Source organism: Mastigoproctus giganteus, chromosome 3 (assembly GCF_048544385.1).
Source record: "Mastigoproctus giganteus isolate SK-2022 chromosome 3, ASM4854438v1, whole genome shotgun sequence".
NCBI classification, from domain to species: Eukaryota; Metazoa; Arthropoda; class Arachnida; order Uropygi; family Thelyphonidae; genus Mastigoproctus; species Mastigoproctus giganteus.
In genome coordinates, this window is record NC_143577.1 from 29,093,715 (window position 1) to 29,121,602 (window position 27,888).

At 37.1% G+C, this 27,888-nt stretch overlaps 1 protein-coding gene across 11 annotated transcripts in view; it reads left to right on the forward strand.

Moving 5' to 3' along the window:
- LOC150087831 (bromodomain-containing protein 2-like) overlaps positions 1 to 27,888 on the forward strand; it is a 676,121-nt gene that overhangs the window by 569,508 nt on the left and 78,725 nt on the right. For 6 of the 11 annotated variants that reach the window (XM_090369219.1, XM_090369215.1, XM_090369216.1 and 3 more), the window contains 2 exons: positions 14,079 to 14,191; positions 21,621 to 21,869. In XM_090369219.1, the coding sequence (XP_090225345.1) occupies positions 14,079 to 14,191; positions 21,621 to 21,869 (362 nt within the window). The remainder of the gene's footprint in view (positions 1 to 14,078; positions 14,192 to 21,620; positions 21,870 to 27,888) is intronic. The other 5 variants (XM_090369212.1, XM_090369213.1, XM_090369214.1 and 2 more) reach the window with 5 other exon arrangements.

Genomic DNA, 27,888 nt, shown 5'->3' on the forward strand with positions numbered 1-27,888 from the left:
AATGAGACTACTGACATAGAAGAAAAATGCATGGGATGCATATAAATTATCAAGCGACTCAGAAGCCTATGGCAGATATAAGCTAGTCTGTAATCAGGTCACAAAGGAGGTAGTAGTAGTAGTGGCATGTGATGCAAGAAAGCAAGTGTATGAGCTTATGCAGCATCAGCAAAAAAAAAAAAAAAAAAATCACATCATTCCCTCCAAATGCCTGTCCAGTTCCTCCTTAAATTTATTTAACCTGTCAACTTCCACAACGACAGATGGAAGTTTGTTCCAGCAATTAATCACCTGCTGGCTAAAGGCAAATTTCCGCACATCTATTCTACATCTGTTTTTTCATAATTTGAATTTGTGCCCCCTTAGGTTCGTAATCTGAACAAGTGGAAGGATCCCATCAGGTTAGGCAGGCGAAGGCAGATTACGAGAAATCCTTGGCAAAAGATGCTAAGAAAAACAACAAGGATTTCTTTACTTATATAAACTCTAAAAGGAAGGGTATGAATCTGATTGGTCCACTTGATATCGATGGTTCCACTGTTGATGATCCTGCTCAGATAGCAAACAAACTGAATGAGTATTTTACATCTACATTCACACATGAGGAAGAATTATTAAGGTTTGAAAATGGCAGAAGGTTATCAAATTGTAGCAGGGTACTTAATGATTTTGTAATAACTGAGAGCAAAGTGGAGGAGAAATTGTTGAAGTTAAACATAAGAAAAGCACCTGGGGTGGATGGGATCTATCCAGTTATATTAAAGGAGGCAGCAAAGCAACTAAGCAAACCCTTAGCCATAATTATGAGAGCATCCTTGGACTCGGGGGAGGTTCCCATGGACTGGAGATGTTCAAATGTATCCCCCAATTCACAAAGGGGGATCAAAGGGTGACACTAGTAATTACAGACCAGTTAGTTTAACATCTGTTCCGGGTAAAATAATGGAGTCACTGGTTAAAGATGCATTGCGGGATCATCTAGACAAGACTGCAGCAATAATTCAGACACAGCATGGATTTGTTAAGGGAAAGTCTTGTATGACAAATTTGATTGGTTGTTATGATGTGGTTACAAAGGAACTGGATGCAAAAAATAATTTTGATATCATATATTTGGATTTCAGGAAAGCTTTTGGCACTGTTGCACATGGAAGACTATTGTACAAATTGGAGCAGAATGGTATTAAGGGTAAGTTGCTACAATGGAGAAAAGTATAGTTAAGTGGGAGAAGACAGAGGGTGGTAATCAATGGGTGCTGCTCTTCGTGGACTAATGTTATTAGTGGAGTCCCACAGGGTTCGGTGTTGCATCCACTGTTGTTTTGTATATTTATCAATGATATTGATGAAAGTATAATAGGCTTAGTGTCGAAGTTTGCAGATGATACAAAGGTTGGCAGGGTTATTAATGGCAGTGTGCTACTGCAACAGGATCTAGATAATTTGGGCAGATGGGTTAAGAAGTGGCAACTGAAGTTTAACCTTGACAAATGCAAAGTACTGCATATGGGTAGAAGTAACCCCAGAGAAACGTACCAACTGTGTGGTACTAAAGGTGGTAGAAAATGAAAAAGACCTGAGAGTAATTGTGCAGTCAGATATGAAGTTTTCTGAGCAATGCAGACAGGCTGCCAGGGCAGATCGTGGGGTTTTGTCAATGATATATAGGAATTTTGCTAGCAGGGAAAAGGAGTTGATTGTCCCTCTGTATAAGGCAATGGTCAGGCCACACCTTGAGTACTGCGTACAGGTCTTCAGAACTCATTTTAGGAAGGATGTAGATTTGCTTGAGCGTGTGCAGAGAAAGGCAACAAGATTGGTGAGGGGAATGAAGGGATCCTCTTACCAAGAGAGGCTTAAGTCCTGCAAATTGCAGTGGCTGGAGACTAGGCACCTGCACGGTGATCTGATTGAGGTGTATAAGGCCTTAAATGGGTTGAGCATGCTGAATTCTAATGGGTTCCTTCCACTTGTTCAGATTACCAAACTAAGGGGGCATAAATTCAAATTAAGAAAAGACAAATGTAGAATAGATTGTGCGGAAATTTGCCTTTATCCAGCGGGTGGTTAATTGCTGGAGCAAACTTCCATCTGTAGTTGTGGAAGTTGATAGGTTAAATAAATTTAAGGAGGAACTGGGCAGGCATTTGGAGGGAATGGTGTGATTTTTTTTTTTTTTTTTTTTTGGCTGATGCTGCATAAGCTCATACACTTGCTTTCTTGCATCGCATGCACTACTACTACTACCACCAATACTACCAAACCAGTGTTCAGTTCCTTCCTGTATCTGTATAGCCAATTGGGCTCACTCAATGTAGCTTCAACGCTAAACTTGAACACCACTACTTCACAGCCATACAAAAGGAAAACAAAATACAAACCCTCTGTCCATAGTTATACAGATATAGGTGAAAAAGAGTTCTTGGACAAATCAATCTTGTAACTTTGTGCTGAGGAAGAGATGGACAGTCATGTTTATTTCCCCAAAAAACTGAAAAGGCCTGAATGATATAAGCAAAACCACCTTCTGCAAAATACAATAATGTATTTTTCAAAAAGGCAAATATGAAACCAACATAATGCATACAATAATATTGTGGAATTGTCAAGGTTTCTATAGTGCTATTGATGACGTTTCTGACTTGATTGATAAAAATAATCGAGTAAATCTCTGCCTTCAAGAAATGAATGTAACTCCACAAGTAAACAATTATAATTGTTGTGGTACATACAGACAAGACCAGTTTCCCTCCAGTGGTGCACATGGCAGTTACCATGTCCAGTCTAAACATGGGATGGTTAGACTGGATTGTAGGAAGTTTTATTTTAGCCAGTGAGTTGTTAATTATTAGAATCAGTTGCCTCCATCGGTGGAGGAGGCTGACAGCTTGGAGAAATACAAAGTTCAGCTGGACAGATACCTACATAGTGGCTATTTTAATTATTTTACTACTTTTATGTTAATCATGTTTTATGGAATAAAATCAGACAGTGGGAAATAACTTTCAGTTTCAACTCCACTAATAAACTGGAATGGACAGGATATCTCTGATTCTGAAAGAAATTGCAAACATTCTGGTGACTTGCAATTGTATCAGCAGCATCAGCATACCTACCAACCTTTCAAAAATGAAATCTGTAGCTGAAAAATATAAACTAAACTTTAATACAAATTAAAAATGTCCCTATAACCAGCCTTTCGGTATAGAAGAATGGAAAGAAATGTCGGCTAATTTGAGAAGCAGGAGGAGTGCAGCAGGAGCTGACAGAGTTCATTATCAAATGATACAGCAACTTAGTGAAAAATCTCTAAATACAGTCAGTCCTCGTATAGCACAATAGTTGTGTTCCTAGAAACCCTCGTGCAATATAAACAGGCCCTATGGGAAAAATAGGGTTATGTGCCGTCCACCCAAGATTGAACACACATTTGTAACGAAAACATTACCAAACACATAAATTATCGTAATGAAATTCTTACATATTTTATTACGACTATTATATAATAAAATATTGTTAATGCTTTTGCTTCTATCGTAAGCAAACTTGTTTTTTTGCTTGATTTTCTATCGAAACAGATGACAGCCGTTCCATTTCTTCCAATTCTTTGTGTCTTAATCTAATGGATTTTAATTACACTTTGAGTTAATTCCTGCTATGAAAGTTGTGTTTCTTTTCTCTGCATTCTTTGTAATTCTTGGCATTGCCTCATTTAGGTGTGTAGCACGTGCAATATCACATGGTCTTTCATTTTGCTCAAAACATTTCACAATTTCATGTTTTTTCTCTATCGACAGAGGCGGACTGGCCATAAGCCTTACGGGGAAACCCCGGTGGGCCGGAGGCCAGTGTGATTTTGGCCATGAACCATAGTATGAGGCCACTATAAATTTTCCCGGGTAAGAATTTTTAATCCAGTCCGCCTCTGTTTATCGATATTGCTTTTCTTTCTCTTTCTGAATCTGCAGTGTCTTCACCAGGATGCTTCCTTTTCACACCTTTTAAGTATTTTACTCATTTTTAGGAAATAAAGCACAATTACAAAACGAGGAGGCACGCTTGATACACATAAACAAAGCTGCATGCGTGTAGCAACTGAATAAACAACATCGTAAAGGCAGAGTACACTATTAACACTTCACATTTTACTAAAGCACATTTCTAGGGGTTACTACCATAAAACAGTAAAAACAATTTCCAGTTGCATTTCTGCTAGTGGAATCTGTTATAAACTGGTAGTAAACTCGATCTAATTGCATTTGTGATTATACCGATTGCTGGAATTGTGTTGGTTTTTACGTTATTATGGTGAAATGTGTTTCCCCTTCACTGATATAAAAAACATAAATACATTTTCAGAATCTTCTCTTCATTCCTATCGTGTTGTGTTCGGTTGGTTGATTCTGCGTTCGACTGCCATTTCTTGTAAACACAAAGGCGAATCGTGCATAAGCGAATTCAGTTCGTGTTATATAAGATATCGTTCCCCTATTTATAAATCGTGTATGATCAAATTCGTGTAGTGCAAACACGTGTTATACGAGGACTGACTGTACTTTACTTCTATTATACAATAGAATTTATATAGAAAACTGTTATCTAAACTACCGGTGTCACTCTATATTAATTGTTTCCCCAAAACCTGGAAAAGATCATATGAATCCTACAAATTATCAGCTAGTAGTCCTAACAAGCTGCCTAGGGGAACCCCTGGAGAAAATGGTGAATAATCAATTAACTTAGGTTCTTGGAGACCCATAATGCACTAAACATAAATCAGTATGGTTTTTGTAAAAATAGATCACCACTGTACCCCTAATGAGCAACTAATTCTGATCAGTCATGATACAGAAAAGGCTTTTGACACTTCCTGGTAGGGTGACCAACTTTTGATCAGCCAATTTCAGGATATATCAACCTTAAAAAATCGGGACACAGCCAAATAAATTGGGATTTTTTCATTGGTACATCAGATTACAAAATACCTTGTGATGTTAACTTATATACATGTCCCTTCTTGGCTATTATACATATATAGGTATATCTTGACATATTAATTTTTAAAATAGGTAGGTTATGTTAGTTTGTTATTTGTTATTTTGGTTTTTTGGAGCATTAGCAAGTAAGGCCATATTGCTCCGGGATATGCGGTGGTCATTCCCTGACCTTTCCGCATCCTCCGTATTTGGTGGTGATGGGCTCGAACCCCGGTCTAATCGAGAAGCGTGTACTACGCACTGCTGCTCCTTCCCACCTGGCTACGGAGGCACCTGTATAGGTAGGTTGAATAAATTAGATACACATAGGTAGATAAGTAAAATGTTTCTTCATTATTAGGTCAACATCAAACAATCAACAGAACATAGCCTTCTATTATTTTTTAATATAAATAATCATTAGTCTAAAACTAGACTGATAAAATTCTGGGAATCTAAGACAAATAAACATCAAAGGTGTAAGTGGAGATTTATTTTATTTAAACTCTCTATACACATTCACATTATGCTAGTTAATGAATTTTAGTACAATCTGTTATTATATTTTATATTATTTATTTTATGGTATGTGATAAATCGGGACAAATGGCGTCCCACCTAGGGTTCTTTCGGGACACCTCTATAGAGAGCCAAAAATAGGGATGTCCCGCAAAATTCGGGATGGTTGGTCACCCACTTCTTGGGGACATGGCATCCTGAATGACCATATCTATGGTTTTAAAGGACACTTACCAATTTTAATATAAAATTTCCTGCACATAGAATCTTCCAAGTGAAATATCAAAACAATCTGTCACAACATATGTTCAAGAAGAAAGAGTTCCTAAGGGCTCAGTACTCAGTGCTATTTTGTTTGCTATTAAAATAAATTCTATTACAAAAGACTTACTGAACACAGTTGAACCATTATGCATGTGATGATTCTTTTTCATGCCATTCACAAAAGATGAGTATAATTGAAAGGCAAGGTGCAATTAAAAAAAAATAGAATTGTGGACAAAAAAATAATGGATACAGAGTGTAACAACGGCTATACATTTCTGTAGAAAGCAAAAAATATACCCAGATCCAGAAATAAGACAAAAAAATCAGCACACGTTTGTTTGCTTGAATCTTGATAAAAAGCTTAACTTCTTGGAACATATAAAATACCTATGTGAAACTTGTCTTAGAAAACTAAATATTCTTGGAGTTCTTTCTGCAATGACATGGAGAGCTGATTGGTACGGTACATATTGCTAAAATTACACCATGCCTTAATCAGATTGGGGCTAGATAACGCTATGTAATGCTCTAAACAGGGGCTATGTAGCTCTAAACAGGGGCTATTTGGCTTACATGGGGCCCTAAACAGGGGCTATGTAGCCCCTGTTTAGGGCCCCATGTAAGCCAAAATGGCTTGACTCCACACATCAGAATTTGCAATTAGCAATTTGTAAGGCACATCACAGTGCCTTAGAAATTGCTATAGGTGCAAAGAAAAGACGTCTATGCAAAGCTTATATGCAAAGGCTCACGAACCTTCACTGTATTTCTGGAGACAAATGCTGTTATTAAACTATGCTATCAAAATCTGAAGCTTTCCCAGTTCCTCAACATAGCAATGTCATTTCAATCCAGAGTGTGAGAACCTTTACAGAAACAAACCTACAGCAAATAAAACCAGATGAAATATGAAATAAATGCTGCAAACTTTCACTCCTAATTGCAGCATTTATTTTTAAAAGTGGGGGACAAAGCACTCTGGCAAACATCAACAAAACAGATGCATGCAGCCTACTCATCATAGTTCTCCAAATATTTTCAAATACATACATATGGGTCTAAAACAGATACTCAAGCTGGTGTTGCAGTGGTTCTTCCACATTGTTTTAATTCCTCTCAAACTTGTAGTTTTAAAATACATCGAAAGTTCTCTTCTTTTGAAATGCCTCATGTACAGAGACTCATTAAGTGGAGGGTATAAGCCGTATATCCTCTGGATTTTTTTCGATGAATAGCGTATTCCTTTTGATTATTGAAAGACTTGAAAAAAACAAATATTATTAAAATATTTACTGAATATTAAAAAATAAATTTATTAGAATTTGATTCTTAGTCATTACTTATAGTTTTATTATTTTTAATATATATGCTGTATATAAGGGTATGTGGCATATACCTGCTGAAATTCGATTAATAAGCCTATGTACAGCATACTGTCTGCTTTTCATAACATTCGTAGAGTATACTTTCTGCTAATTTTACGACTACAGCACTAGTTAAGTGTAATACATGCCCATCAATGAAAACACACCATCCTATTTACTTCACAAGAATTCAAGCTCATCAAATGAAGCTGAAAAATAACAAAAGGCAAGTGATTTTCTGCTGGATTCCAGAAAATGCTAGCATTGATGGAAATTAATGTACTGGTCAAGCAAGAAATAATCCTACAAATACAAATCTACTGCTCAATAAATTCCCACAGATGATAAAAAGATAAGATTGCAAACTTATCATCAAACAGACTTGCACCACTCAATAGTCACAAATCTGGTAAAATCAACTAAATAGTAGTAGTAGAGGCATGTGATGCAAAAAAGCAAGCTTATGTAGCATCGGGGGATGGGGGGGGGGGACATTTCACACATCCATACCCTCTAAATGTTTGTCCAGTTCCTCCTTTATTTAAGCTATCAACTTCCATGACAAATGATGGAAGTTTGTTCCATCAATCAACTGCTGGCTTAAAGCAAATTGCTGCACATCTATTTTATAACTGTTTTTCCTCAATTTGAATTTTGCCCCCTCAGGTTTGTAATCTCAGCAAGAGAAAGAATCCCATCAGAATTGAGCCTGCTCAACCCATTCAAGGCTTAATATATATACCTCATTCAGATCACTTCGCAGGTGCCTAGCCTCCAGATGCTGAATGCAGAACTTAATCCTTTCTTCATAAGACCACCCTTTTGTTCCCCTCGCCAATCTTGTTTCCCTTCTCTGTACTGACACAAGAAACTCTACATCATTCCTAAAATGAGGCCTCCAGACCTGTACGCAGAACTCAAGGATTGGCCTGACCATTGGCAATAATGATATTAAGAGTAGGAGACCGACACAATTACTTAACAAGTACAGGTCACTGTTGAAAAAAAAGCCGTGAATTAGGGTTGAATTTGAAAGTGTCTGCAATTCTGCCCAGATACGATAGGAGGGAGTATATGATGAGAGCCTTACCGATCAATTCGGCCCTGGAAAGATTGTGCAAGGCCCAAGGGGTAGAATTTTTTTCAGCCTGGTCTGTACTTGTTAACAGGGGAGACTGCTTCTACAGGGATGGGATACACTTAAATAGAAAGGGTGCAAGAATATTTGCGGATGCTATCGAGGCAGTGTTAGGTGGGTCAGAAAACTGCCAGCTTGGGGGGATACAAAGACTAATAGATTAACAGTAGCCACTGGCAGAGGTGAAAGTGATTCTTGTACTGCTTCTATTGGAATGAGCAAAAGCTTGGAAAACAAGATGCAGGATAGTTCAGAGATTGCTGGGAGTCATTGCGTTACAAGTAAACACATGGGTTGTGTTAGAGTATCTAAGAATAGAAACAGGTGCATGTATACTTGTGTGTACACCAATGATAGGAGTTTGGTAAATAAATTTGATGAATTTGACGTATTGCTCAAAGCATCAAAGGCGGATATTGTTGGGATATCAGAGATGTGGTGTCACACAGATATAAGAAATGCAGAACTGGAATTTGGGGAGTACAATGTGTACAGAAAGGATAGTCAGGATAGGAAGGGAGGAGGGGTTATGCTATTAGTTAAGAAACACATAAAAACCAAGGAAGTGAAGCCAGTCGACATCGATGGACAGGGCAATGTTGAGTCAGTTTGGTGTGACATAAGCATTGGGAGATCAAAATTGAGAGTAGGAGTGTGCTATAGGCCTAATGACTCTGATGAGTATAATAAGAAACTGTACAGGGAAATAGAGTGGGCCAGTAAATCAGAGAGTCTTATAATGGGGGATTTTAATTTCCCAGATATTGACTAGAATTTGTGGGTTGGTCACTCACACACTAGCAAGACTTTTGTGGATTTATTGGATGATTGTTTTCTACATGAGCATGTTCGGGATGCAACTAGAGGGTGTAATACTCTTGATTTGATTATCAGTAGTGATTCTTCATGTATTAAGAATCTGCAGATAAAGGAACCACTTATTAGCATTTTAGCATTAGCATTAGCATTAGTAGAGGCATATGATGCAAGAAAGCAAGCTTATTCAGCATCAGCCAAAAAAAAAAAAAAAAAAAAAAAACAACCACTACTCCCATTTCACCCCTCAATTCGTTCGAAATACCTGTCCAGCTGAGCCTTAAATTTGTTTAGGCTATCAACTTCAACAACAAGCGATGGAAGTCTATTCCACAAACCAACTGCCCGCTGGCTAAAGGCGAATTTCCGCACATCTATCCGACATCCGTCCTTCCTCAATTTGAATTTATGTCTTCTCAGGTGATTATTCTGAGCAAGAGGAAGAATTCCATCGGCATTGAGCATGCTCAAGCCATTCAAAGCCTTGTACACCTCTATCAGATCACCTCGGCGATGCCTAGTCTCCAGGCTCTGTAATTTGCAAAACTTAAGCCTTTCTTCGTAAGAGCAACCCTTTGTTCCATTCACTAATCTTGTTGCCCTTCTCTGTACTCGTTCCAGCAGCTCTACATCCTTCTTGAAATGAGGCCTCCAGACCTGTATACAGTACTCAAGGTGTGGCCTGACCAATGCCTTATACAAGGGAATAATCACATCCCTGTCCCTGCTAGAAAAATTCCTGTATATCATTGACCAGACACCATGAGCTACTCTTGCAGCTCGTCTGCACTGCTCAGAGAACTTCATATCTGCCTGCACAATTACCCCCAGGTCCTTTTCATTCTCTACCACTGTCAGCGTAGTACCACAGAGTTGATACGTTGATCTGGGGTTACTGTTTCCCATATGTAGTACTTTACATTTGTCAATGTTAAACTTCATTTGCCACCTCTCAGCCCATCTGCTCAACCTTTCCAGATCCTGTTGCAGCAGCATAGTATCAGTAGTGTCCTTAACAACCCTGCCAACCTTTGTATCGTCTGCAAACTTGGACATTAAGCCTGATACACCATCATCAATATCATTTATAAATACAGAAAACAACAATGGACCCAACACTGAACCCTGAGGAACTCCACTAATAACATTAGTCCACGTTGAGCAGTGTCCATTGATTACCACTCTCTGTCTTCTGCCACTCAACCATCCCTTTATCCATAGCAGCAATTTGCCTCGAATGCCACACTTCTCCAATTTGTGCAGCAGTCTTCCATGCGCAACAGTATCAAAAGCCTTTCTAAGATCCAAATATATAATATCAAAGTTATTCCCTGCATCCAGTTCTTTTGTGACTACATCATAGTATCCAATCAAATTGGTCAGACAAGACCTGCCCTTAACAAACCCATGCTGTGTCTGAGCTATAACTGAATTCTTGTCCAGATGATCCTGTAGTGCTTCTTTAACCAGTGCCTCCATTAATTTTCCTGGAACCGAAGTTAAACTAACAGGTCTATAATTACTTGTGTCAGCCTTTGATCCTCCTTTGTGAATTGGGGTTACATTTGCACATCTCCAGTCCATGGGTACCTCCCCTGAGTCCAAAGAAGCTCTCATAATTATGGCTAGGGGTTTGCTTACTTCCTTTGCTGCCTCCTTTAATATAACTGGATAGATCCCATCCACCCCGGGTGCCTTTTTTATGTTATCCTCAACAATTTCTCCTCCACTTTCCTCTCAGTTATTAGAAAATCATCTAGCTCACTGCCAATGTTTACTTCACCTACGACATTCCCCTTCCTGAATAACTCCTCATGTGTGAATGTAGATGCAAAATACTCGTTTAGATTGTTAGCCACCTGAGCTGGATCCTCAACTGTTGAACCATCAACATCCAGTGGACCAATCTGATTCATCCCTTTCCTTCTTGAGTTTAAATAGGTAAAGAACTCTTTTCTGTTTTTCTTTGCATCCTTTGCCAAGGATTTCTCATAATCTGCCTATTGGCAGTAATCACAGTGTGCTGAAGTGGGATTTACTCAAAGAAGTAACTACCATCAGGGGTAAAGGGAAGGGTTATTGCTTTCGTAAAGGCAACTACAATGGTTTGAGACAGTATTTAAAACTGGTGATGTTACCAACAGCAAATTCAAAATGAGAAGCATTCAAAGAACTTATCTTGGAAGCTACTAGGCTTTACATACCAACTAAGAAATATTGTTCAAGGTTTAGGCCTAAGTGGATGTCAGATGAACTAATGAGACATATGGCAGAGAAGAAAAATGCATGGGATGCATACCAATTACCACATGACACAGAAGCATATGATAGATACAAGTTGATCTGTAACCAAGTTACAAAGGAGGTTAGGCAGGGGAAGGCAGATTACGAGAAATCTTTTGCAAAAGCTGCAAAGAAAAACAGCAAAGAGTTCTTTCCTTATGTAAACTCTAGAAGGAAAGGGATGAATCAGATTGGTCCACTTGATATCGATGGTTCAACTGTTGATGATCCTGCTCAGGTAGCTAACAAACAAAATGAATATTTTTCATCCCTTAGCCATAATTATGAGAGCTTCCTTGGACTCAGGGGAGGTACCCATAGACTGGAGATGTGCAAATGTGACCCCAATTCAAAAAGAAGGATCAAAGGCTGACACAAGTAATTATAGACCTGTGAGTTTAACTTCTGTTCCTGGAAAAGTAATGGAGGCACTGGTTAAAGAAGCACTGCAGGATCATGTAGAGGAGACTTCAGTTATAGCTCAGACACAGCATGGTTTTGTTAAGGGAAAGTCTTGCCTGACCAATTTGAGTGGATACTACGCAGTGACAAAAAAACTGGATGCAGGGAATAACTTTGATATTATATACTTGGATCTTAGAAAGGCTTTTCATACTGTTGCACATGGAAGACTGCTGCACAAATTGGAGCAGTGTGGCATTGGATAAAGGGGTGGTTGAGGGGGAGAAGACAAAGAGTGGTAATCAATGGACACTGCCCATCGTGGACTAATGTTATTAGTGGAGTCCCTCAGGGTTCATTGTTGGGTCCATTATTGTTTTCTGTATTTATAAATAATATTGATGATGGTATATCAAGTTTAATGTCCAAGTTTGCAGATGATGCAAAGTTTGGCAGGGTTGTTAAGGACACTACTGACGCTATGCTGCTGCAACAGGATCTGGAAAGGTTGAGCAGATTGCCTGAGAGGTGACAAATGAAGTTTAACATTGACAAATGTAAAGTACTACATATGGGAAGCAGTAATCCCATCGTAATGTATCAACTCTGTGGTACCACACTGATAATGGTAAAGAATGAAAAGGACCTGGGGCTAATTGTGCAGGCAGATATGATGAAGTTTTCTGAGCAGTGCAGACAGTCTGCAAGAGTAGCTCATGGTGTCTTGTCAATGATATACAGGAATTTTTCTAGCAGGGATAAGGTGATGATTATTCCCTTGTATAAGGCAATGGTCAGGCCACACCTTGAGTACTGTATACAGGGCTGGAGCCTCATTTCAAGAAGGGTGTAGAGCTGCTGGAACGAGTACAGAGATGGGCAACAAGATTAGTGAATGGAACAAAGGGTTGCTCTTACGAAGAAGGGCTTAAGTTTTGCAAATTACAGTGTGTGGAGACTAGGCACCTGAGGTGATCTGATTGAGGTGTATAAAGCCTTGAATGGTTTGAGCATGCTCAATGCTGATGGGGTTCTTCCTCTTGCTCACAATAATCACCTGAGAGGGCATAAATTTAAATTGAGGAAAGACAGATGTAGGATAGATGTGCGGAAATTTGCCTTTAGCCAGCAGGTAGTTGGTTGGTGGAACAGACTTCCATCCCTTGTTGTGGAAGTTGATAGCCTAAATAAATTTAAGGCTCAGCTGGACAGGTATTTTGAATGAATGGAGAGGTGAAGTGGAAGCGTTTTGTTTTTTTGATGCTGCATAAGCTTGCTTTCTTGCATCATATGCCTCTACTAATGCTAATGTCAACAAATATCTTCTTTCATCTCCTCAACCTTCAACCCGTGCATGGTACTAAGTACTATAAGTTCTAATACCTCTTGTTTGGGGTTTTCATAAAAAAAAAAAAAAAAAAAAAAAAGAATTTAAAGTATCTCTAATGTATTGTCTATTTAATACAATACCATCAAAACTATGACACTTATTATATAAGCAGTACTGCAATCAAATATGGAGCAACTAATATGTCAAATACCAGAGCCTACTACCACCTAGCTAGTTCACATATGAATTATCACTCCACAGAACTTTAATCAAACTAAATTGCAATTATAAATAATTCACTTATGAAGCTGTGGCAATTGAATGGTTTTGACAAAATTTGCAGCTTCAAGTTCTTAACATTAAACTCCCAACAAACATTTTCACAAAATGAAACACTTTTCATATTTTCAACTCACACACCCAACGTGTATCACGGAAACTCAGACAAATTCCTTTAGTACAGCTTTCTCTTCCATCATAAATTGAATCAGCTGAATGACATTCACACGAAACTTGGAACTAAGACTCTTGGTTCTTTCATGCTTTTTTTAATGATTTGTTATATTGGTTTTAATTTATAAATGAAAAACCATTGAAAGAAGGTGCACTTTCTCTATCAATTCAGAATTCTTAGATATTTCAAATTTTAATTTCTTAACTTCTATGTTGTAATTCTCACTTTTCATGCTTTAATGAAATAGTCAGAGGGGTGGGGGCCTAAGTTTTTTCTTAAAAGCTATGCTTCTAATCATATAATTCCTTACATTTCTCAGAACTTTAAGCCATGATAGAAATCTATTGTATTGCAAAATGAGTTTGTAACAGATTACCAAAAAAATGCTAGCTTGTAGCTTGTAGATGGTACATGTAGCTTGAAATAATGAATTTTCCAACTGCCTTGTCCAGAACATTTAAACTTTTTTTCCTTCATGAATATTTCTGTCTGGTTTTATATATATATTATTTTACTTTCAATTTTTTAGGACCAAACCTTTCTACCTTAGGACTAAGCAACCAAACAAATGTGTCTGTAACAAATGGTGAAAAGAAAATGGAACAGAAATGTGCAACACAGCCCCCATCTTCAGGAAGGAAAGTAAGTACAGTAATTATAGTGATTTATTATGGTAAGGAAATTAGTGTCCAAAAGAAAATTTGAGAAAAATTCTCGCATTGCAGTTGACAGCCTTGCAAACATTGCAATAGTACTGCATTAAAATGGCAACAATGCAGGAGAAAGCAGTGTGTTTTGTGGGATACCAGATCTCCACTGATTGTAAAGAGATGTTTCAATGGGAATTCACCTATGGAACGATCAATGAGGTGATGTTTGGAACAGTTTCAAGAAACCAGCAGGGTGCTGTACCAGAAAGGAGCAGATAGAACAAGTGTATCTGCAGATAAAGTTTTGTAAATATAGGAAGTGTTTCCCCGAAGTCCTAAAAAATCCATCTACCAGGTAGATGGATTTTTTACACAAGAGATTGAAACTTTATGCTTAAAAAGTGCAAATCGTCCAGGAAATTAAGTATCATGACAAAATGCAATGAGAGGAATTCACTGTTCACACTCTCAACCATATAGATGAAGATGAGCACTTTCTGGAAAATATCGTTTTTGGTGATGAAGTGACCAATCAGTGTCCTTCATCCAGATGATTGGGCCGTTTTTATTCCACGAAAAACAATGTGAACTCCACAATTTACTTAGATGTGCTCGAACTGTATGCTGCACCTCAACTGGAAGATGTGTCCTATCAGCAAGATGGGGCACAACCACATTGGAGCTTGAATATACACAATTTCCTCAATAAAAAAATTTCCTAACTGATAGATTAGACAAGATGGTCCCATTCCATGGTCTCCTCGTTCCTTGGATATCACACATATTGATTTCTTTGTATGGGATTATGTAAAAGACAAAGTGCATGCAAAAAAAAAAAAAACAGTTAACAACATCACAGGGTTAAAAGAGTGGATTTAGCAGGCAGTGACTTCCATTTCTCAGGAAATACTTCAAAACATTTGGAATGAAATCAGTTATTTGACTTTCTACATGCTGCCAAAGGTGCCCACCATATGGAGGTTTACTGAAGTGCGGTTGTGATAAGAAATTCTCTGAGTTGCTTTATTAAGTGCAACAAACTGTTTTACAATACCTATTACAATAAAACTTTAATCAAGCCTCATAATCAGCTGAATAATTTGTAGACCTGTATATTCCTTACTATCCAAGCTTAACAGGACAGATCTTAAGGATCCTATGGACCTGCAGCCTGCCAGATGTAATGTGTGCAGCTGCCAGAGAGGAGGCTGTAAACTATTGTGCAAAAGGTGAAGGATCCTACAGGATCCTCAGTCACTACAGTGACTGAGGGTACAAGTGAAACCATGTATGGGATCGGGTGTCTAGATGGTGGGAAGTGTTATGGAGGACAGGCAGCACTGAGAATTAAAGTTTGCACAGCAGAGCATGTTAGAGCATTATAGACAGCTGATTATGAGAAAGTTGCTGATTCCTTGATTACTACATTCATCACAAATGACATCATTAATATTCTTTTTGTGATGATGTATTAAGCCATAACCTATCAAATTCAAGTGACATCAATGGTTTGAAGACAGATTATTACAATGACAAAAAATATTGATATTGATACAAACCTGGCCTGAAAATATACTGGTGGACATAGACTAAAGTGTCAATAACAAAAATGGAATTGTTTGCAAAATAACTGATACAATTAAGTGAAATTTGGTATTGAAGAACTTTGAAGTTGTGGGGCTGAGAAGTGGCACCTATAAATAATGTTGAAGTTTAATATCAATAAATGCAAGGTACTTCGTATGGTGACTAGCAATCCCAGATTAACATACCAACTGTTTGATATCACACTCAGAGTAGTGGAAAATAACAAAGATCTGGGGATAATTCTACAGTAGGATAAGAAGTTCTTTGAAAAGTGCAGACAGGCTGCCAGGACAGCTCATAGGGTTTTGCCAACGATATACAGGAATTTTGCTAGCAGGGGTAAGGGAGGTGATTGTCCAGTTATATAAGGCAGTGGTCAGGCTACATCTTGAGTACTGCATACAGGTCTTTAAGCCTCAGTTTAGAAAGGGCATGGATATGTTGGAACGGATGCAAAAAAGAGTAATGATATTAATGAGGGGACAAAAGAGTACTCTTACGAGGAAAGGCTTGAGGTCTGTAAACTGCAGCCACTGGAGAACAGGCACCCGTGAGTAGATCTGATTGAGGTGTTTAATGCTTTGAATGGATTGGGTAAACTCACTGCTGATGGAATCCTCCCTCTTGCTCAGATTACACACAAGGAGCATCAAATGAAACTGAGGAAAAATGGTTGCGGGATAGATGTGTGGAAATTTGCCTTCAGCCAGTGGGTGGTCAATTATTGGAGCAAGCTTCCATCTAGTGTTGTAGAGGTGGGTGGTTTGAATAAATTCAAGGAAGAACTAGACAAACTACTATGTATTTTTCTAATAATGACTAACAGACTGATTTAAAATAATAACTTTATTAAAGTAAATTAAAAAGACATATAAGATATAAATAGCGGTATAGAGAGCCCCCTCGTGTTCCAAAACTCGATGTTTAAATCTCCTGGCAGTTTTGCATACATAACAGTTCCCCACAATTCAGACATGTAATGTAATACACTGAACCACTTTGCAGGAAAGAAGGGATGGGGTTTTCATCTTGGAAATAATGGGATGCAATTTTGTTCGACAAAGTATTAGACAGGATGAATGGTGATATGGGAAGTGCTGGAAGGGGTTTTTTTTTTTGTTTTTTTTTTTGACTGATGCTGTATCAGCTGGCTCTTTTGCCTTATTTGCTACTACTAATATTCATACTACAACACAACCACATGTGAGCTACAATCATGGTCAACTGAAATGCATGTACTATGTACTATTGTGCACCAACATTGATCACCCTGCTACATCAGGCCAAAAAAGATTTATTTTCTCTTTTGTATATTAGCACAATCACATAAGGCAGAGAATACACGACAAATCACTTGACAAGAATATTATCATAATGGAAACTAACTTAAAAGCAGGAAATTTAGATAACTTTAAAATTTTTGAAAATATATAAATTTTTCTTTAAAACATTTTAATACTATCTTATTTTATTGTGTATGAAAATCATATATAGTCTTACAATCAAACTTCTATAACTTGAACTAGAAGAAAAGAAAAATTTGACCGATAAACTGAATTTTAAAAAATGTCAGCTGTGTGTCATTAAAATCGATGAGTTCAAACTCCTGGTTAGGGTATTTAATGCTGACATAATAGGGCTGACAGAAACATGATGCCACCACTCAGAAATTGGGGATGACAAGTTCCTGTTCCATTATAGGTGATATTATCCCCAGGGGCTCACAACTGGTGAGTATGGGCTTGGCACACCCAGGGTCCTGAGCGGGATATCATAATTTTTCTCTTTCTTGGTGATTCCCTTCTACTTCTCTCTCTCTCTCACTCAGGGTAACTTGGAAATTTATTTTAGCTGGCACAGAATAAGCCTCAGGCTTCCTTGCACTATGTGGCTAGTAAGAATAAGAATATTGTACATATTGGCACTAATGATATTAAAAGTAGGAGATCTGAGGACTTGCTTAACAAGTACAGAGCAATATTGGAAAAAGTCAAGTTAGGATTGAATTTGAGTGAAAGTGTCTGCAATTCTGCCCAGACACAATAGGAGAGAGTATATGGCATTAAAAGTATTAAAAACAGTCTCTTCTGTTAACAATTTTTCTCAGCATGACCTGTGCTTGTTAACAGAAGAGACTGTTTTTACAGGATGGGATAGAAGGGATGCAAGAATATTTGCTGTTGCTATTCAGGCAGTGATAGGTGATTTGGAAAACTACTAGCTTGTGGGGGGGGGGGTACACAGGTTAATAGTTTAACTAGAGCTGCAGGCAGAGGTGAAAGTGATTCTTGCATTGCTACTATTGGTGCACACTGCAGCCTGGAAAGCAAGGTGTCTGGGATTTCAGGCCCTGCTGTGAGTCATCATGGAACAAATAAATACGTGGGCTGTATCAGGGTCACTAAAGTAAGAATGTGTGCATGTATACCAATGCTAGGAGCACAGTAAATAAATTTGATGAATTTGAAGTACCGATTAAGTCATCAAATGCCGACATTGTATGAATAGCAGAGATATGGTGTCACTCAGACATAAGTGATGCTGAATTTAAATATGAAGACTACAATGTAATACAGGAAGGATAGACGGAACAGGAGAGGTGAAGGGATTATGCGCTTAGTTAAGAAGCATATTAAATCTAAGGCAGTGCATCCAGTTTAGATGACAAGTGCAATGTTAAGTCAGTTTGGTGTGATATAAGTACTGGGAAAAGAAAATTAAGAGTGAGAGTGTGCTCAGCACTATTGTAGTGTGGTAGGCATCCAGGCAAATGGCTAGAGCACCATTTGGATAGGGGCACTTCACCGTCATGCAGATTATTTAATTTTATGTCTGATGTTGTATATGGGTAATCCACATGCCCTAGGCAAATGCTTGATTTGCCTATGGCACAAAAATATTTCATGATGGCACTGAATGTGCTGTAGGCCTAATGACTGTGATGAGTATACTAAACAGCTATACAGAGAAATAGAGTGGGCCAGCAAATCAGAATGTCTCATAATGGGGGATTTTAACTTTCCAGATGTTGACTGGAATTTGTGGGTTGTGGATTTCTTGGATGGCTGTTTTCTTCAGCACCATGTTAGAGAGGCAGAAAGAGAAAGTAGCGCTCTTGAAGTGGGTTATTAGCAGTGATTCTTCATGAATGAAGAATATACAGGTAAAAGACCCACTAGGTGGCAGCGATCATAGTATACTAATGTGCAATTTAAGTAAAGACATTACTACCATCAATGGTAAAGGGGAATCACCCTTATGAAAGCAAAAGCTTTCATAAGGGTGACTATTAATTTAAAAACTTGCAGTGGGACCAAGTGATGATGTTACCAACAGCAAATTTTAAATGTCAAGTATTCAGGGAAGTAATCAAGAAGCTACAAGGCTTTTCATACAAACAAAGACTTGGATCAAAGCTGTTCAAGACTTGGATCTAAATGGATGTCAGATGAACTCTTGGAACACATGGCAGAGGAGAAAAGTGCATGGAAATCATATAAATTATCAGGTGATGCAGAAGCATATGGTACATGTAAATTAGTCTAAATTAATCTAAAATAGCAAAGACTTCTATGCTTATATTAACAGTAGAAGGAAGGGGTTGAATCACCTTGGGTCACTTCATGTCTGTGAACTGTTGATGAACCTACTCGGGTTGCAGACAAATTGAATAGGTATTTTATATCTTCATTCACACATGAAGTATTCTGTAGGGAAAGGGATGCCAGAAGTTTATTGAACTCTAACGAGGAGCTCAATGATTCTGTGATAAGTGAAAGGAAAGTGGAAGAGAAACTGTTGCAGTTGGACACCTGGAGTAGATGGAATTCATCCAATTATATTAAGAGAGGCAAGCCTACCCTTAACCATAATTATGGGAGCATCCTTGTATTCCGGGGAGGTCCCTATGGACTGGAGATGTGTGAATGTATCTCTAATTCATAAAAGGGGTCAAAAGGCGATATGAGTAATTAAAGACTTGTTAGCTTTACATCTGTTCCAGGGAAATATAATGGAATCACTGGCTAAAGAGTAATGCAGGACCATCTGGACAGGTATGCAATTATACTGTAATCACAGCATGGATTTGTTAAAGGGCAGTCTTGTCTAACCAATCTGTTAGGTTACTATGATGCAGTGACCAAGGAACTGGATACAAAAAGTAATTTTGACTTCATATATTTGGAGGCAAGTCATATAAGGTGTTATACACCTCAATCAGATCACCACACAGGGCCTATTCTCCTGAAGCTGCAATTTGCCGTAAGAAAGGCAAACTGCAATCTGCCTTTCTAAATAAGAACAGCCCTTTGTTACCTTCACCAATCTCATTGCCCTTCTCTATACTCATTCCAGCAGCTCTCCATTCTTCCTATAATGAGGTCTCCAGACCTGTATGCAGTACTCAAGGCGTGGCCTGACCATTGCCTTATTCAATGGGATAATCACCTCCTTATCCCTGCTAACAAAATTCCTGTATATCATTGACAAGACCCCATGAGCTGCCCTGGCAGCCTGTCTGTACTGCTCTGAAAACTTCATTATCTGATGGCACAATTACCCCCAGGTCTTTTTCATTCTCCATTACCCTGAGTGTAGAACCATACAGTTGGTACATTACTGTGGGGTTACTGCTACCCATATGCAGTACTTTGCATTTGTCAATGTTAAACTGCAGTAGCATACTCTCATTAACCACCCTGCCAACCTTTGTATCACCTTCAAATGTGGAAATTAAGCCTGATATGTTTTCATCATTATCATTGATAAATATAGAAAACAACAATGGTCCCAATGCCTGGGGGACTCCACTCATAACATTAGTCCACGAAGACCAGTGTCCATTGATTTCCACTCTGTCTTCCATTCAACCATCCCTTGATCCATAGCAGCAACATGCCCTTAATGCCATACTGTTCCAATTTGTACAGCAGCCTTCCATCAGTATCAAAAGCTTTCCTTAAATACAAGTATATGATATAAAAAATATTATTTTTTGCATCCATTTCCTTTGTAACCACATCATTGTATCCTATCAAATTTGTCACACAAGACTTTTCCTTAACAAACCCATGCTGTGTCTGAAGTATAACTGCAGTCTTGTGTAGATTATCCTGTAATGCTGCTTTAACCAGTGACTCCATTATTTCCCCCAGAACAGAAATTAAACTAACAGGTCTGTAATTATTCGAGTCACCCTTTGATCCCCCTTTATGAATTGGGGATTCGTATGCACATCTCTAGTCCATGGGGACCTCTTCTGAATCCAAGGATGCTCTCATAATTACAGCTAAGGGTTTTCTTACTTCCTTTGCTGCCTCCTTTAATATAACTGGATAGATCCCCTCCACCCCAGATGCCTTCCTTATATGTAACTTCAACAATTTCTCCTGCACTTGACTCTCAGTTATTACGATATCATTTAGCTCCCTGTTAGAGTTTGGTAAACCTTTGGCCTCCATATTTTGAAGAAATTCAAAGGTCAGTTGGACAGTTAGCCATGTGACAAGGGAGTTGTATAATATGTTTTGTATTTTATTTTAATTCCCCCCCCCCATCCTTTACAGTGCGGCAAAAGCCTGTAGCTTCCTTGCACTATATGACTAATACTGATACTAAATGTTTTAAATGTACAAGAAAGTTTTTGCATCAGCATCATCAAATTTTGGTAACTTGAACATATTCCACTGCAGTTAGCAATTGCAGTTTCTATAATTTATTTAATTATGGCTTTGGTAGTCTGATTTTATTTTTATCATTTGCATTTATGTTTATTGATAGTTATCTTTTATGACCTATGGAAATCAATAAAATAAAACACCATTCCATTATAGCAGCAGCAGCAGCATCAGCAGCAGCAGCAACAACAACAACAGCAGCAACAACAGCAGCAGCAGCAGCAACAACAACAACAACAACAACAACAACAAGCAGAATCAAAGCTCAAAAATTATGGGTCCTGGTCAAGTTTAGCCCAATCTGCAGCTAACAGTCCAAGTACCAGCTCTAATCCCGCTCTCAAGTCAGCTGCCATGGATAGTTTCCAACAGTTTAAGAAACAAGCTAGAGAAAAAATGGATAGGGTAAGTTTGCTACTGTACATAAAATTTTTGTTTCAGTTTATGCACATTTAAATGTTTGTTAATTTAAACTGATTATTAGAGTCCACTCACAAATGGTGCTAACTTCTTACTTGCACTCAGCTTTTAATATAAGCTACAGTATAACTATTTGGAAACCAATATTTAAATGTAAGGTCAAAAGTATAGAACAAAATATAAGATATTCAAATTGTATTGGATTCAGGATTTCATAAGCAATTAACTTAGTATAATCTTACTTGGAGGCTCACAAGGAGATATACCATCACAATCTACATTGTCCACGTTGCTAAAGTCATGTTAATCTGGCACCATGTGCTTATATTTTTCATTGTTTGAGCTTTTTTGAATAAAATCTTACATATTGCAAAATTGTACTTTCCATGAAATTTCTGTAGAAATAAGCAGCACACCCCTGATTAAGAAATGCTGCATTAGGTTATATACTCATCCCATATAAATTAAAAGTTAACTGATGGTTTTCTGATATCCTAATTATCAGAATATTGCATAATACTGTACTGTATTAGCCTTATCAGAATATTTCAGTAGTCAAATGATAAAAAGTTAGGTGATGTCCTTTACAGCCACTAGATTATCATCACAGATAGAACATAAGATTTTACTAATAGTAATAACAGCCTTAAGTGTTCAGGATACTAGTATTTTGCTGCCAAAATTAAATCATTTTATAGATCAAGATTATAATAAAATACTACATATAGCCTTCAAATTTAAAGTACTGTAGTAGCAGAACTGCCCTCTGTTTTTCTCTCCACTGCATTGGCACTTAAACTGTAGGCTTTCAGGGGATGTTGAAATATTTTGGAGAAATAAATAAAAAAACATTAACAAGCATTTACAGCATCTGTACTAAAACCACTTTTGCTCCTAATTGTTTCAAACTGAGTAAACAACAAATTTTAAAAAATTACAAAGCTAATGACTCATACCAGTATCTAAAAACATGATCAGTGTACTTCTGAAAAGAGTTTAAATATTTTATTTGAAGAAGGAAAAAAATAATAATAATACTATGGTTGTAATATGTTGAGATACGACACAAATCGGCAAATGCACATGTTGTTGTTGTTATGGGCGTTTAATGGCGCATAAGCTACTATGGCTATAATGCGCCTAAATGCACATGTACTGAAAGGTGAAGAGCACACATGAGCATTGTGTTTTTGTTTTTTCTTCAAATAAAATTGGTTACATTCCTTTCAAAAGCCCCACTAACATTTTAAAACTAAACCAAGATGGTGAAGATGAAGACTTTCCCATATATAAATCATAAAACCCAAACAATTATACTTCGGTCTGATTTTACCAACAAATTCAAAAATTTCAGCCCAAATATGACAAAAAAAGTCTAGGTAGTAAAGAGTCTAAACTGAAAAATAAGTGAGATAGAAACCCCCCCCCCCCAGATGGATTCTGATTAAAAGACCTTGTATAGTAGTGGCATGAATAATCTGCCAGCCTGACTTTTTTCACATCAAATTTCCTAGTGTTTTTTTTATATGCCTTGTTATTTTTTTTTTGTTTGCTTATTTGTTAAAGTTAGGGAAGGATACTACGTTATTGTTTTCAATTAAGGTTATTATTACATTAAAGCCACTCTTATACCACGTGAAAATTAATAATATAATTTATTAGGCAGTTCATGTATAGTAATATAGGTGAACAGCCTAATAAATGATATTATTAATTTTAGAGGGTTTTAATGTAGTAATAATAAAGAAAGATTTAATTGTCCATAAACAGTACTTTTCTCTATACAGTTGATAAACTCTGTTATGAAATATTTGCTCATTTTAATGGTGATTTCCAAAACTACAGACAAAGCATGAACCACACGTTAGCTTTAAGTCTTTTCATAAAAACCCAAAACATTACTTTTTGAGAGGTGAGGAAATAGTTTCTCCAAAATCTGATCTGAATCAAACAGAAATTGACAAGGACGAATACACATTGCAGAAACCTAGAGCCAGTGAAACACAAAATGCCCTTCAGATCACTACTAGATGGGCTGAATGACAAGAATTGATTGTGAACAGTTATGTTTTAAGAAAATATAGAAACTTGCAGAAAAAATACCCATATCTTTCAAACAAAAGAGCATTGGAAATTATTTCAAAGCTGTATGAGCATTTGCAGTATGTAATGTGCAGATGTTAAATACAGATTACTGTAAGTTTCTTCCATTACTTTTTTTTCCTGCTTCCCTTTTATACTGTTGGGTGCATTTAAAATCAGTTATCCAAAAAACTGAAAAAACCAAAACACCTTGGTCCCAGTTGTTTCCGTAACCAGGATTCTTTTGTATATACGTTGGTGTTCAAAGAAAGTGTAACACCCCTTAAAATTGTAATTGTCGTCCGAATAACATAAGTATATGGCAATATTTCTTACAGATTGCATCAGGTAAGATTGACACGCGTAGGTGATGATGTAATATTGCGTCAGCTATATAAGCATGCTCTGAAAGAGTTGCAGTCATTCCTTTCTTGTGTCAGGATGGCAAGTTACGTGCAGTTGACGCCACGAAGAAAGATTGCTATTGTCGCTTTATGTGAGGAAGGATGTTCTTCCCATCATATTGCTTATAGAGTATCTTGTAATCAGTCAACATTGAATAGATTTCTTTCAAAACTCAAAAATACTGGTTTTTCTGATAGGGGAAAAGGAACCGGATGCAAACGAGTCTCTACGCCAAAACAGGACCTTGTTTTGAAGCACTTATGCCTTAAAAACCATAACGCTTCTTCATCTGAGCTGAAAAAAGAATGGGAAGAACATACAGAAGTGGTAGCAAGTGCAGTAACAGTCAGAAGATGCCTCTTCAAAAATGGACTTATAGCCAGTCGTCCTAAGAAGAAGTCCCTCCTCACACAAGAAATGAAAAAGGCCCGATTAATTTGGTGTAAGGAGCATGTCAAATGGACTCCAGAGCAGTGGAAGTCAGTTATTTTCTCAGATGAAAAGAAATTCAACCTGCATGGCTCTGAGGGGAGACAAACGATTCGCTTTAGACATGGTGAAGAATACCATTCAGACTGTATGGTGTCTACAGTGAAATTCCCTACCAGCCAAATGATATGGGGTTGCATTTCGTATCATAGTGGATACGAATACAATACCAGTGGATACCTGGCTGTATTGGAAGGCAAATTGCTACCAACCATTAGAGACCATTTCAACCTGCCAAGTAACTACATATTTCAGGACGACTCTGCTCATTGTAATTGGGTGAAAAGTGTAAGTAGGCACTTCTGTAGTTACTTTAGCTTCATTTCTGCATTAGAGGTTCGACAGTAATGTGTGTACATTTGTTACAGGCAGAAGAATGGTCCATTACAACTCTTAGCTGGCCAGGAAATAGCCCGGCTTGAATCCTATAGAGAACTTTTGACATCATGTGGAATCTGCAGTTGTCAGAAAGAAACCAAAAACTCTTCATTTTACAGGTGAAAAAAATGGTGTTGAAAAAAAAAAAAAATGGCATTGTGTGGAATCTGCAGTTGCCAGAAAGAAACCAAAAACCCTTCATGAACTTCAGGAAGCCATAATTCGTGTTTGGAACCATGAACTATCAGTTGATTATCTTCAGAAATTGATCTTGTCAATGCCTCGACGGTCTGCTGCTGTCATCAGGGCCAGAGGTGGTTCAACTAAATATTAGTTTACACCTGGTGAACTTTTCATTTTGTTTTCCATTTAAAATAATAAACTGAAGCAAATTGAGGGCTTCTGATAACATTTCAGCCGTAATTGTCGTGTTTACCAAAACTGCTGTATAAAGGTTGCAAATGCTCATTTTGGAATATTTTGAAAACACCTATCAAATATTACTTAGCTTTGCCTTAACTATTAATAAATATATCTTTTGTTTATAAATATCTTTTCTATTTGTGATGCTAGTCATTAATGTAACTCACCACTACGAAAAAGGGTTAGAAATATGAAATTCCTAGGTGATGCACTTTCTGTGAACACCAGTGTAGTTGATCTTAACTGAACTCCATTCTGAATTTGAATACATCTGAGCTTTTGTGTACAACTTCAGAATTACAAATAACTCAAGGTTATTTGCAGACAATATGGTAAGCATTGTGTAATAAGGGTACTCTTATAGAATAAGAAATGCTCTCTTCTGTTACAGAACAAAATATTAAATTATTCAGTATGGGATTATATGTGTTTACTGAATCTTTTTGAGTCTCATATGTTACCTAACTGTCTCACCTTCAAAAAGTCTTACCACTTGATTATCAGTTAACAAAATAGTTTAACTCCTTTGGTGGTATGCGCACAAAAGTTCTGTAATTTCTAATATGTTTAAATTCAGTGTATTCTAGGATATTTCTATCTACAGTGTGGGCAATCTGAACCCAAAATATTCCCAGGCTGTGTTAAAGTATTTAAAAGTTCTTCTTGATTGCTTAAAAGTGGTGACACATAGAATAAAATCATTGTGTTGGACTTTTTTTCAGTATTATTTTTTTCATTGTTTGCAATGAAATGTGAAAATTATGTTTCTTAAAAAAAAAAAAAAAAACCCTTACATGTGGCATATAAAGTACCATCCGTCCTCTTTTAACTGGATTTGTCCGGATTTTTTGTCTAAAATTTTTGTCCGTGTGGATTTTTATAAATTTTTCTAAATGTCCGGATTTTTATATTATACGCCATTTTTTTATGCAAGCTCGACGAAAACTACTGAGTTAGTTATACAGAATCTTTTTCGGAATAGGAGGCGATTCTTCAATTCGAATTTCCGTGTTGACAATTAGGCGGAAGACCTGACAAAGCTCAGTTTAGTGCATTGAAATTGTTACCAACCCACGCCTGCTTCAGAATTTACACACATATAAATTTTATATAGTCTAGCAGTACAATATTTTGGTTTAGAGAGTAGATAACGTGTGAAGATCAGATGGTGTGCTAGATAAAGATATATAAATTACAGGAATTCCAGCATGTCAAATAAATATTGACAGTTAGAGGGACTGTTTTCTCTAGAAATTGATTGCAGCATATGAAAACGTGGATTTGAGCTGTGTGCACACTAAATTGATCGAAAGTTGCATACTGCCCACTAAATTTGGTATACTTAAGAGGCAGACACTAGTTTATTTAATACCAAAGTTCACATTTTTTTAAAATACTGTTTTTCACTTTAATTACAAAAATATTTATTATCCATCTTTATACCTGTAGGTACTTTTCTGAAATTAGGTTAGTTTAGTTGTGAATGTAAAACCTAACCTTAATAAAATTTATGCTTCACTACTTACAATAAAAAATATTTATTATTATTTCAATTATAAAAATTAATATTATAAAGACTATACGTCCCCTAAAATGCCTAAAAGGAAGTGCATGTTTACAGAAGAGATGAAAAACAAATTTCCATGTTTTGTATCTGGCCGAGAGGAATGGGACGCTGAATGTAAAGTTTGCAGAATGGGGACATATGTTTCAGTAGCCAATAAAGGGGTTGGTGATTTGAAGCATCACATTGAAACTGAGAAGCACAAGAAAGCAGTTCAAGGTGAGGCCTCTTCGGGAAAGGTTACAGATTTCTTTGTCAAAGCTGTCGGTAAAATAGAATATGATCTGGCTGCTGCAGAGGGTACCTTTGCTTTTCACACTCTTAAACATCATAGTAGTTACAAATCAATGGATTGCACAACTGTCATGTTAAAAAATGTATTTTTTGATTCTGAGATAGCAAAAAGATTTTCCTGTGCTAGAACCAAGACAGAAGCCATTGTAAACATTGTATTTGCAAATCATTCTCTTAATGTTACTGTAAAAACTTTAAAAGAAAATAAAATTGCATACTGTGGGGTCTCAACTGATGGTTCTGAAAAAATCTTCCCATTAATTATTCAGTGTCTTGATGTAAATGAAGGAGGGTTACAAACAAAATTAATTGAATTACAGAAAATGCCTAACGAGACTGCAGATACCATTTCTACGTATGTTAAAGAAA